Source organism: Puma concolor, chromosome A2 (genome assembly GCF_028749965.1).
Source record: "Puma concolor isolate L17-30 chromosome A2, mPumCon1.1.hap2, whole genome shotgun sequence".
Classification (NCBI taxonomy): domain Eukaryota; kingdom Metazoa; phylum Chordata; class Mammalia; order Carnivora; family Felidae; genus Puma; species Puma concolor.
Genome location: NC_141668.1, coordinates 74,275,830 through 74,289,267, shown reverse-complemented (window position 1 = coordinate 74,289,267; position 13,438 = coordinate 74,275,830). Strand labels below are relative to the sequence as shown.

Genomic DNA, 13,438 nt, shown 5'->3' with positions numbered 1-13,438 from the left:
GTCAAATTATTAGGCTGGCTCTTCTGGCTCAGAAAACTTGTCAAATTCATACATGAAAAACCTTCCTAAGCATAAATACTATAAAGTACTTTAAATGTATTCAAAATTTTTAATAATTATTCTCATGGTTTGGCAACATTTGGGTTGAAAGAAATCAAATTTTGTCCTGGCAGTTATGGTGGGTACTTGCTGAGTACACTGTTCAATGTTCTATCCCTTAACCATGCCAATAGACTCAAGTTTTCTTTGGGAAAATATTAACATACAAGAAATCAGGAATTGTGTATAGCTAAAGAGGCTGCAAGCTCAAAAAGTCTGTTGAATAGAATCCTCACTATTGTTGATTCCCAAAACGTGAGGATGGAGCTGAGATTGTCATGGTTGCCTAAACTTCAGCTGTGGGCTAAAGCCCCTACAGAGGTGAGTGTCCAGCAGGTATTACTGTCTGATCCCTTAAAAACTTTGCTCTTAAGCGCTTTGAGCTATTGGCACTGTACCTTTGCTTCTGGTAAACACGGTCCAAATGCCTCCAACAAAAGTCTCTCTTCTCTAACTGCTTTTTCAAAGTCTGCAAAAGATATCTTGCCATCGTTGTCATAATCCTAGAGAGGAAGATGAGTTCTTGATAAATGATAAGAGTAGTTTTTAATTTCGCATGGAAAATAACTCTTTGCCAAGTAAAACTATTAGTTTACATTTCTGTGGGCACTACTTACATAAATCAAAAGGTACTTATTTACCAAGGCTACTTACTTTATTCCTGGAAGTCTGTTTAGAATACCTGTTATTAGAGGTTGAAAGTTTGTGTCCCTCTTGCCTCTAAATCCAATGTTAATGCCCCCAATGTGATGATTTGGGAGGTGTCTTTGGGAGGTAATTAGGTTTAGATGAGGTATTGAAGGTGGAGCCCCCATGATATAATTAGCATCTCTGTAAGTAGAGACCAGAGCTCCCTCTCTCTGCCATGTGAGGACACATTGAGGTGGTGGCTGTCTGCAAGCAAGGAAGAGCACCCTCACTATGGAAGCAAATTGACTGGCACCTTGATCTTGGACTTCCCAGTCTCAGGATTTTTTTTAAGATTTTATTTATTTTTATTTCATTTTTAATATTTTTAAATTATTTTTGAGAGAAAGGCAGAGTGTGAATGGGTGAGGGGCGGAAAGAGAGGGAGACACAGGATCCGAAGCAGGCTCCAGGCTCTGAGCCATCAGCACAGAGTCCAGTGCGGGGCTTGAACTCACAAATCACGAGATCATGGCCTGAGCCGAAGTTGGACATTCAACTGACTGAGCCACTCAGGCAGACTTTATTTTTAAGTAATCTCTACACCCAACAGGGGCTCGAACTTACAACCCTGAGATAAAGAGTCACACATTCCACCAACTGAGCCAGCCAGGCACTCCCCAGTCTCAGGATTTTGAGAAACAAATTCCTATTGTCTAAGTCACCCAGTCTGGTATTTTGTTACGGCAGTCCAAGCAGACTAAGACACCTGAGTTACCTTAAATATATAAAATACGGTCGTGTCTCTAAAGGATTTATACTGTAACTGGGGAGTAAAACAAAAAGAGGACACATTATAGTGCTACATTTGTGATAAAATCAGTGCCATAGGGCAAAGATTTTCAAACTTAATTTTTAGTAATAGAATTTGTTCCTCAAAGGATCTCTGACTTGAGAGCTCATCATGTAAAAAGGATAAAAGTGAAGTTACTCACTTAAGGAGCAAGGCACTGGGAGTCAGAGCAGTAATAGTTCAAGATGGACTAGAATCATAAGAAGATGCTTGCAGACTACTGGGAGGCCTTTAAGGATGATTGAGAGGACTTTTAGGTAGCTGAAGAGGTCTGGGGTGGAAATGCAGAAGAATGGCCCAAACTGAAGTCTGACAACATGAGCGATGTAAGTCAGGAAGAAGACAGACCTGCCTGGAGTGGAGCATTAATGACAGGGACTGTGGGGGATTAAATCACGGGAGGGGCAGGGGACCATATATGTAGATTATAAATGCTTTAACTGCTTAATTCAGTTTGGGTTTGATTTGATGGGTCCTTGTTTTTTTACTTCTGAGCATAACTCAGCGTTGCTGAGAGTCTAACTTAGAGAAAGGTTTGAATAATTACCAGAAAAAAATTCACTCCAGGGGCACCTGGGTGGCTCAGTTACGCGTCCGACTTTGGCTCAGGTTATGATCTCATGGTTCATGAGTTTGAGCCCCATGTCAGGCTCTGTGCTTACAGCTCAGAGCCTGGAGCCTACTTCAGATTCTGTATCTTCCTCTCTCTCTGCCCCTTCCCCGCTCATGCTTTGTCTCTCTCTCTCTCAAAAATAAATAAAAATTAAAAAAGGAAAAATTTCACTCCATAACATGTCCTTTAAAAAAAGAAGAGGGATGCCTGGGTGGCTCAGTAGATTAAGTGTCCAACTTCTGCTGAGGTCATGATCTCGCAGTTTGTGGGTTTGAGCCCTGCGTCAGGCTCTGTGCTATAGCTCAGAGCCTGGAGCATGCTTTGAATCCTGTGTTTCCCTCTCTCTCTGCCCCTACCCCGCTCATGCGCGCACGCTCCTCTCTCTCTCTCAAAAATAAGTAAACATTTAAAAAAATTAAAGGGGTGTCTTGGTGTTTCAGTCAGTTAAGTGTCCGACATTGGCTCAGGTCATGATCTCATGGTTCTTGGGTTCGAGCCCCCGCATCAGGCTCTGTGCTGACAGCTCAGAGCCTGGAGTCTGCTTCAGATTCTGTGTCTCCTTCTCTCTTTCTGCCCCTCCCCTGTGTTCATGTTCTGTCTCTCAAAAATAAATAAATGTTAAAAAAAATTTTGTTTTTAATTAAACAAGAAAAGAGTGAATTTGGAATTGGGGAAAATACTGTCTCTCAAGAAGTCTACCCTCAGCCCTAGCAGTGGCTAGTGAGAGTAATTCCTAATCCCAAGAAGGCTCTGCACCACAAGGGTAGATGTGGAGCTTGAACCCACAAAACCCATGAGATCATGATCTGAGCTGAAACCAAGAGTCAGATGCTTAACTGACTGAGCCATCCAGGCGTCCCAGTGAGAGTATTTCTGAAGGAAGAAGGTATGCTGGAGTCTGATAGCTGAATCTAATACTTGGCAGCCCCCATCATGTATTTCTTTCCTCATCTCCAGAGTAATGGAAGTGAGCTGGGTCCAGAATGCTTTAGAGTTAACAACTTTTCACTGGTATCCAGGATAGGGGCATAGTAAGAAAAGGGAAGAAATCACTATGTCCATAATAAAGTGGTACTTTTTGTTTCATTGAAAGAAGAATTCTGCACCCCATTTTCTATCATGATTTTGGGTAAAACTATTAGTATTTCTGTTTTCTCATCTGTAAAATAGAGATAGTAATTTCTACTGCATAGGGTTGTTTTGAGGGTAAAATGAGTTCCTATAATTAAAGTTCTATGAAGGCCCTTGGCATATAGTTAAGTACTTTATAAGGGACAGCTATTTTAATTATTATGTTATTTTGTTATAACGAATGTTTAGATGGATTGGAGGTCATGCAGACAGACTAGAGTGGCATCCAATTTTACACAAACTGAATCTGCTGCACCACTCCCTCCCAACCCCCACATTGAGTAAAATATTTTAAAATAATATAGTTCATATTTTGTGTAGTGATTCATTTAATCACCCAGCCATTCCATAAGTATTTATTGAGCACCCACTATCATCCAAGCACTGTTGTAGGCAATGGATAGAGCAGAGAACAAAATCTCCTGTCCTCATAAAGGTTACTTTCATTATAAAGGGAAATAAATAATTTCTTTGTCTTTAGCTTTCCCCAATATCTGCTTATAGGTTTTCATTCTTACCATTTTTTTCAGTGTTATATCTACCAACTCTTTTATTCCTTCATCATTCTCTTCTTCAGATGACTGTTGGTGTAGACTGTTCTTTAACATGTCAAATATCTCTTCTCGAGAAATGTAACCATCACCATTCAAATAGTAAACTTCAAAACAGACTGTCCAAAGCACAAGAAATGTAAAGACTTGGATAAGAACAGTTAAAATATCACTAGTCTTCTCCTTAAGTTATTTTAATATATAGTTTTTAAAAAGATAAAAACAATTTATACAACCTACAATTATTGGTCTGTATGACAGATGAATTTTATTTTTTTTAATTTTTTTTTCAACGTTTATTTATTTTTGGGACAGAGAGAGACAGAGCATGAATGGGGGAGGGGCAGAGAGAGAGGGAGACACAGAATCGGAAACAGGCTCCAGGCTCCGAGCCATCAGCCCAGAGCCTGACGCGGGGCTCGAACTCCCGGACCGCGAGATCGTGACCTGGCTGAAGTCGGATGCTTAACCGACTGCGCCACCCAGGCGCCCCAGACAGATGAATTTTAAAATAAAGCACCTTTTATACTTACTGGCACAAGATTAAATACTCCTTGGAATGTGGAATTTGAAATTGAGAGTTTAAAAATGTTATGAAACCTGAAACCATGAGACTGTTAGAAGAAATCATAGGAACAAGTTCCTTGACATGGGTCTTGGTGATGATTTCATGGCTCTGACACCAAAAGCACAAGCAACAAAATAAAAACACAAGTGGGACCACATCAAACTAAAAAGCTTCTGCATAGTAAAAGAAACCATCATCAAAATGAAAAGACAACCTGTGACATGGGAAAATAATATTTGCAAACAATATCAGATAAGGTGTTAATATCCAAAATATATAAGGAACTCCTACAACTCAATAGCAAAAAAGAAAAAAAAAATTAAAAATAGGCAAAGGACCTGAATAGACATTTCTCCAAAGAAGATAAATGAAAAGCCAACAGCTATAGGAAAAGATGCTCAACATAACTAGTCATTAGGGAAATGCAAATTAAAACCACAATGAGATATCACCGCATGCCTGCAAGAATGGCTATCATTAAAACAAACAAATAAACAAAAAATGCCAAAAATAAGATAACAAATGCTGGTGTGGATGTGCAGAAAAGGGAATGCTTATTTACCATTGTTACGATTATAAATTGGTAGAGCCACTATGGAACATAGTATGGAGGATCCTCAAAATATTAAAAATAGAACTTCCACATAACCCAGCAATTCTTTTTTTTTTTTTTTTTTTTTTTTAATTTTTTTTTTCAACGTTTATTTATTTTTGGGACAGAGAGAGACAGAGCATGAACGGGGGAGGGGCAGAGAGAGAGGGAGACACAGAATCGGAAACAGGCTCCAGGCTCTGAGCCATCAGCCCAGAGCCTGACGTGGGGCTCGAACTCACGGACCGCGAGATCGTGACCTGGCTGAAGTCGGACGCTTAACCGACTGCGCCACCCAGGCGCCCCTACCCAGCAATTCTATGTGTGGGAATATATCCAAAGGTAATGAAAACACTAACTCAAAAAGATATCTGCACCTCCATGTTCATAGCAGCATTATGTACAATAGCCAAGGTTTGGAAACAATCTAAGTTTCTATCAATGGATGAATAAATATAAATAACAATATTACTCAGCCATAAAAAATGAGAAAATGCTATCATTTGCAATAACGTAGGTGAAACTTGAAGGCATTATGCTAAGGAAAATAATTGAGACAGGGAGTGACAAATACTCTATGACCTCCCTTATATGTGGAATCCCCAAAACAAAAACAAAACAAAACAAACAAGAAACCTGACAATAACAACAGACTCATAGAAAAAGAGATCAGACTTGTGGTGATCAAAGATGGGCAGTTGGAGGGAGGAGGAACTAGAGGAAGATGGCTAAAAGGCACAAACTTCCAGTTATGAGATAAATATGTACTAGGAAAGTAACATACAACATGAAGACCATAACTAACACTGATGTATGATATATAGAAAAGTTGTTAAGAGAGTGAATTCTAAGAGTTCTCATCACAAGGAGAAATATTTTTTTCCTTTATACTTTTCTTCTTATTGTATCTATATAAGAAGATGGATGTTAGCTGAACCTATTGTGGTAATCATTTTTGTAGTATATGTAGAACTGATCTGTATGCCTTAAATTTATAAAGTGATATATGTCAATTATTTCTCAATAAAACTAGAAAAATAAAAGAATTTGGGGGAAAAAAAGTAGTTGATAAAGATGCAGATTCCTGTTCACCTGTACCTAGATGGGAGAGGAAACAGTTACAGATTAGATATCAAGCGATCTTTGTAAGGAACAGATTTGATACTAAATCTTCATAATTAAAAAAAACAAATAAATGGGGATGCCTGGGTGACTCAGTCAGTTAAGCTTCCGAGTTTGGCTTAGGTCATGATCTCAATGTTCATGACTTGCACACTCTCTCAAAAATAAATAAACATTTTTAAAAAAACACACAAATAAACAGAACTTTTCCTGATATAGCACAAAATAAGAGTATGGATTCCTTGGTGGTAGTAGCTCAGAGAATGCTATTTTAAAACGTTCCCAAGGTAAAACCGATGTAGCCAGTTGAAACCAGTCTTCAATCCACATTGGAGAATCAGTCTTATAGGTACTTTACATTGTAGCCTTAATTTAAAAAGCAGCTCCTTAAAGGGGTGCCTGGGTGGCTCAGTTGACTGAGTGTCTGAGTCTTGGTTTATGCTCAGGATGATTCATGGTTTGTGGGTTTGAGCCCCGTGTTGCGTTCTGCACTGTCAACATGGAGCCTGCTGGGGATTCTCTCTCCCTCTCTCTGCCCCTCCATACTTCCATGCTGTCTCTCTCAAAATAAATAAACACTAAACAAAAAAAAAAAAAAAAAGTGGCTCATTAGAAATTTACATACCTAAGATTTTTCTTTCTGTCTTGGCATTTATGAACTATGTTTTATTTTTTTTTCAACGTTTATTTATTTTTGGGACAGAGAGAGACAGAGCATGAACGGGGAGGGGCAGAGAGAGAGGGAGACACAGAATCGGAAACAGGCTCCAGGCTCTGAGCCATCAGCCCAGAGCCCGACGCGGGGCTCAAACTCACGGACCGCGAGATCGTGACCTGGCTGAAGTCGGACGCTTAACCGACTGCGCCACCCAGGCGCCCCTATGAACTATGTTTTAATATACTACATTATCTACGTTGGGGACTTCTTGTTTCTGTAATACTTTTTGTTGTTGTTCATGTATTTATTTTGAGAGAGAGTTAGAACACAATTGGGGGAAGAGAGAGACTCCCAAGTGCGCTAACAGCAGAGCCCTATGTGGGGCTCAATCTCACCAACTGTGAGATCATAACCTGAGCTGAAATCAAGAGCCAGTCTCTTAACCGACTAAGCCACTCAAGGACTGCCCCCTGCCTTTTTTTTTTTTTTTTTAAGTTGGAATACTTTAGGGGCACTTGGGTGGCTAAGTGGGTTAAGAGTCTGACTCTGGATTTCAGCTCAGGTTGTGATCTCCCAGTTTGTGGGATCGAGCCCCACGTCATACTCTGTTCTGACAGCAGGGAGCCTTCCTGGGATTCTCTCTCTTCTTCTCTCTCTGCCCCTCCCCTGCTCATGCTCTCTCTCTCTCAAAATAAATAAACTTAAAAAAATAATAAAGTTGGAATACTTTGAAATCAATGACGTTAATTTAGGTACTTGAAACTATAAACAAACAATACCTTCTGTGTTCAGAGATAACCATCAATTCCAATTTGTAGATATTAATAGTCCTTTTCCTCTTCTCTGTCCCCACTGTTATTTCCTAGGTAACTTCAACAATCTAGGAAACTCTCCTGCCTCCATCCAATATTTCATTATTTATTATAGTTGATTCACAGCTGTCCTCTTAGGGAATGTTGGGGAGAGGAATGTTGCTCAGTAGACGATTCAACCTTAATAATACACATTCAGTTGACCTTAATACTACATGTCTCAACATCAGTTCTACCAACTCCACATGTTCATTCCTGTTGGTTAGCCTGCTCTTCCTTCTAGTTTCTTTCTGCTCAAGATTTACAAGAATTAACTGAAATGCTAGTTATTCTGTGGAAGTGTCTTCTGATCCACCAGATCCACTAGAAAGCACTTTCTCATCACTCCCATATAGAATTTTGAAAATACATAGATTTTGGGGCGCCTGGGTGGCGCAGTCGGTTAAGTGTCCGACTTCAGCCAGGTCACGATCTCGCGGTCCGTGAGTTCGAGCCCCGCGTCGGGCTCTGGGCTGATGGCTCAGAGCCTGGAGCCTGTTTCCGATTCTGTGTCTCCCTCTCTCTCTGCCCCTTGCCCGTTCATGCTCTGTCTCTCTCTGTCCCAAAAATAAATAAACGTTGAAAAAAAAATTAAAAAAAAAAAAATAAAAAAAAAAAAAAGAAAATACATAGATTTTGAAGTAATCATGTTATATTATGGTTATTGGTTTATATGTATTATGTGACCCAGAACTGAGCATCTCCTGTAGAATGACACAAATAAAAGACAATAACTGTATAGACTTCAAAAAAAATGTGATGAAACTGCAATAAAAGAGATCTCTTTTTACTTTTAAATTTGCTTTTTTTTTTTTAAAGTTTATTTATTTATTTTGAGAGAGAGCTAGGGAGGGGCAGAGAGAGGGGGAGAGAGACAATCCCAAGCAGGTTCCACACTGTCAGTGAGGAGCCCGATGCGGGGCTCAAACCTGTGAACTGTGAGGTAATGACCTGAGCTGAAACCAAGAGTCAGACACTTAACCAAATGAGCCAGCCAGGTGCCCCAATAATTTCTTTTTAAGTAAACTCTATACCCAACATGGGGCTAGAACTCACAACCCAGAGATCAAGAATCGCGTGCTCTACTGACTGAGCCAGCCAGGTACCCCTAGAAGTAAATATTTTTTTTAAACCTTTGGTCATGCAATACATATATACACATGTGTACACATACGTGTGTGTATATCTCATTATTATTTTCTTACATAGAGTACAAAAACTAAGTACAAACTTCAGCATATCACTGGCAAAGAACATTTTTCAGTATATCTGTGTAGTGAGTCCATCATCTCCTTGGAAGTCTGCCCATCTGCACTACCCAAAATGACCACTCTCTCCCTGAAGAGGAACTTCTGTGACTTCTATACATTCATTCATGCCACAGATGACCTTACTCAGGTCCTGAGAATACAGTAATGAAGGAACTCTTCTGGAGTTCGCAATCTAGTTAAATGTTTTAGCAAAAGCAATAGAATCAATATAAAATTCCAGAGTATCAGATTAGCTGTGTGTTTTTGTTGAGTTTCTTCAATCCATAGCATACATGTGATGTGGGGAACAAAGGCAAAAAAAAAAAAAATTAAATTTCCTGACAACTCGTAGTGCATGGACAAGTCCTTGAGATACGCAGAGTGACTTTCCTTTAGGAACTCAACTGTCTCTATGTCGATACTTTGCTATGGGCAAAAGGCAGTCTTAACATCAACCCAACCTCCAGTAGTCTCCTTTAATAAATAAAAATTTCTTTGGTAACCATTTCCTTTTTCTCTACCCCCACCCCCCGCCAAGTTGTATGTTAGTAAACAGTGGGCATATGACCCACTGGTATACATCTGAAGGGTCGGATGACTAAGGTTTTATTAGACAGTAGTAAATGACTTTTTCCTAACAGCCCCTCAAGAGTCTGGAAACCTTATGCTATCCCTACCCCCCTCCAAACTTGAAAGTATATAATCAGCCATTGTCACAACCCCAGTGCAGCTCTTTCTCCCCACAGGTCCTGTCCCCTGCTTTAATAAAACCACCTTCTTGCACCAGAGGTGTCTCAAGAATTCTTGCTTGACTGTTCACTCAGAACCCCACCATTTCCTCATCACATGCAGCTCAACCCTATGAAAAGTGGCATTTTTCCCAGATTAACATATCTTGAAATATATATGAAACAGTTTTAGGAAGTAGGATTAGAGGAGGAAAATTCATTGACAGCATGATGCTATTCAATCACATACAGCTGTACTCAGTGTCACAGCCATTTTCACCATGTATTAGTATTACCGTAAGAATTTACATCCATGAAAACTTAGCTTTTCACTTCTTGGTGAGACTTCTGTATAAGAGTGCTGCAACAACCTTAAGTAGCAACTATATTTCAATGTTATCCTGTGAAAAATTAAACTGGAGAAAAGTTAAGGAAAAAAAAACCCACATAATGTTGAATGTCAATTTTACCTCAAAAAAAAAAAGAAAGAAAGAAAGAAAGAAAGAAAGAAAGAAAGAAAATTAAAAGAAAAAACACAAAACAAAAAATTGTAAATGTCAAAGAAAGTTGGTGATTTTTTTTTTTAATTTTTTTTTTTCAACATTTTTTATTTATTTTTGGGACAGAGAGAGACAGAGCATGAACGGGGGAGGGGCAGAGAGAGAGGGAGACACAGAATCCGAAACAGGCTCCAGGCTCCAAGCCATCAGCCCAGAGCCTGACGCGGGGCTCGAACTCACGGACCGCGAGATCGTGACCTGGCTGAAGTCGGACGCTTAACCGACTGCGCCACCCAGGCGCCCCATGGTGATTTTTTTTAATGTTGCTATCATTTTTTAAAATGTGTGTTTAAGAGGCACCTGGGTGGCTCAGTCGGTTAAGCCTCTGACTTTGGCACAGGTCATAATGTCAATGATTCGTGGTTTCAAGCCCCATATAGGGATCTGTGCTGACAGCTCAGAGCCTGGAGCCTGCTTCAGATTCTGTGTCTCCCTCTCTCTCTCCCCCTCTTCTGCTCGCACTCTGTCTCTCAAAAGTAAATAAATACCTAAAATTTTAAAAAATAAGTAAGTAAAATGTGTGTTTAACGTTAGGGATCTTCTTTTCAACATTCCAAATCCAAATTTAAGTGGAAGAACAAGGGATAAAGATTTGTTTATTTACTCAGAATTCTGCAGTCTTTTCCTAAGCAATTTGACACTTTAAGCAATTGTTCCCTAGAAAACTGTCATTTAAAATTGTTCCTATTCTTGGGGCGCCTGGGTGGCTCACGTGGTTGAGCATCCAACTCTTGGTTTCGGCTCAGGTCATGATCTGATGGTTTGTGTGTTCAGGCCCCATGTTGGGCTCTGTGCTGACAGTGCGGAGACTGCTTGGGATTCTCTCTCTCCCTTTCTCTCTGCTCCTCCTGCACTCTCTCTTTCTCTCTCTCTAAATAAATAAATAAACTTAAAAAAATTGTTCCTATTCTCATTCCTGGGTTCCTCACCCCAAAACCTGGACCCAGAGGTATAAAACATAGAAAATACACATCACAACAATGGTACAGGCGAGGTGAGGCCAGAGCTATTCACTTCTAGGCAAAATTGTGAATGGGAAGATTTTTGTCTTTGGAATTACTAACATATCTTTCCTGTAGGAAATTCTCTCTGTAACCATTCTCCCTGTGGGCATTCTCTGTCCTCAATCTCTTTTCCTCTCTTCACTGATCTACACAAATTTTAACACTAGAATATTGGTGGTTAATGTGTATTTCATTTTGTTTTGTGTCAATCCCTCACATTTATTTTCTTTGTTCAAGAGATGAGGAATGTCTTCACTGTGACTTATGCACTGCCTGATATCAAGGCGCATTTCCTGCTGAGCCCAGAGCCAGCCTGGGAAACCCGGAGTTGGCACAAGCCCTGACATTGACTTGCTTGTCTTCGCCTGGGACTTGACACAAAGACCCATCCTGGTGACATTTAGGCATTACAGAACCAGTGAAGGAAGTGTAGGTCTAAAGGAGGGACTCTCCCAAGAAACAGACCACCCATTTCATTTGTTTTGATTTTTTTTAAAGCTGTCACAAACTATTTTTGAAAGGTTGCTATAGAGAACATTGATTTTATATTTTTTAAAATTTGTTTAAGCATTCACTAAATACAAAATTGACACTGTATATTACTAAGTCAGTAATCACATATAGAAATCTTACACTTCAGCTTTTCTTCAAAAGTCCCTCGAAGAAACACTGATAATCCTTTAACCCACTCTTTCACATTTATGCAGTTATCGTGGTCTTTGTCAAACACAAAAAATACTGAAAGAAAAAGACCATAGAAGTATATTGTAATTTAAAGCTATTTTATAATTCAAATATATAAACCTTCTTCCCAAATTGAGAGGAAAAAAAGGTTTTAGCCATCTTTAAGAGTCAAAATTATTGGAAATGTATGTGTGTGTGTGTGTGTGTATATAATTTGTCATTACAAAAATGTTTGCCACATATTAATTATGAACATCATATATATCGCCATCTCAGCTTGGCCCATTTCCATTTCTTAAGCCTCTTACCCCTGTTCATTAGCATATCGTCAGTCATTCCAAATACGCTGTGCAGGATCGCTCGAAAAGCATTACGATCTAGTCCAAGGTTATTAAGTCTTACATTAGCTCTTTCCACCAAGCTGTGAAAAAGTCTTATGAGACATTCTACTTCACTTTTTTTGACTGTAAAATAAAAATACAAATAAGTACAACTTACACTTACTCAATGAGTACTCCAATTAAAAATATTTTACTAAGCAGCTATTTTTTTCCTATGATGCTAGATGCTCTAAGTGATTAAAAAAAGAATGACATCACTTGTTACTTAAGGGCTTATGCAATTAAGGTGGGTGTCACCAGAAGACTAGTAAGACGGTATGTAAATGAAAAATTATGTAACATAATGCTCACTACTACAGACATGTGAAGAAAGAGAAATCAGTGTGGGAAAGAGGAGTTAGGTCATTTTCATGGGAGTAGACTTTGAACAGAGACTTGGAAGGATACATTGTATTTATACAGGAAGGAATGTGTTGGGGGTGGTAAAATGGAGAATTCCAGGGAGAGATAATATGGGTAAAGGAAAGAGGTAGAATTGTGGTTGAAGTTGAACATGCTTTATTGGGAGCACAGCAAGTTAGGAAGAAGTGAAAAAACAGGATTGAAGAGGACGGGCTGATGGCAGAGAGCCTTGAATGCCTAGTCAGAAAATTAACATTTACAGTTGACTTTTGAACCACATAGGTTTGAACTGTGGGTCTACTTAAATGCAATAAAAAATAAATATAGCGCAGTACTGTAAATGTATTTTTCTTATGATTTTCTTAAAAGTTTTAGCTTACTTTAAGAATACAGTATATAATATATAAAACATACAAAATAGGTTGATTGTTTATGTTATCAGTAAGGTCAGCAGTAGGCTATTGGTAGGTAAGCTTTTGGGGAGTCAAAAGTTATATATGGATTTTCAACTGTATTGCAGGGGTTGGTGCTTATATCCTACACTTTGTTCAAGGGTCAACTACATTTTACTGGAGCAGTGTTTCTAATGGACCGTCCAGGACCATTTGAATGAGAGAAATCCACAGCCTCTCCTTTGTTTGTTCAAAAGCAGACTCCCAAGCCTTACTTGACTTACCAAGTCAGAATCACTAACATCAGACCCAGGAATTAGCTTTTAAAAAACAAGACCTCAGTTGACTCTTCTAGGCCCTGAGGGTTGAAAAAGTGGGAGGGAGCTTGAGATGTTGCAGAAAATCAGTGGGA

General features: G+C 39.2%; 1 protein-coding gene across 1 annotated transcript in view; it reads right to left on the bottom strand.

Moving 5' to 3' along the window:
• PEX1 (peroxisomal biogenesis factor 1) overlaps positions 1 to 13,438 on the bottom strand; it is an 86,840-nt gene that overhangs the window by 63,750 nt on the left and 9,652 nt on the right. Inside the window, exons 3-6 of the mRNA XM_086696288.1 lie at positions 12,200 to 12,355; positions 11,841 to 11,945; positions 3,842 to 3,993; positions 498 to 602 (exon numbers count right to left, since the gene is read on the bottom strand). Of these exons, the coding sequence (XP_086552414.1) occupies positions 498 to 602; positions 3,842 to 3,993; positions 11,841 to 11,945; positions 12,200 to 12,355 (518 nt within the window). The remainder of the gene's footprint in view (positions 1 to 497; positions 603 to 3,841; positions 3,994 to 11,840; positions 11,946 to 12,199; positions 12,356 to 13,438) is intronic.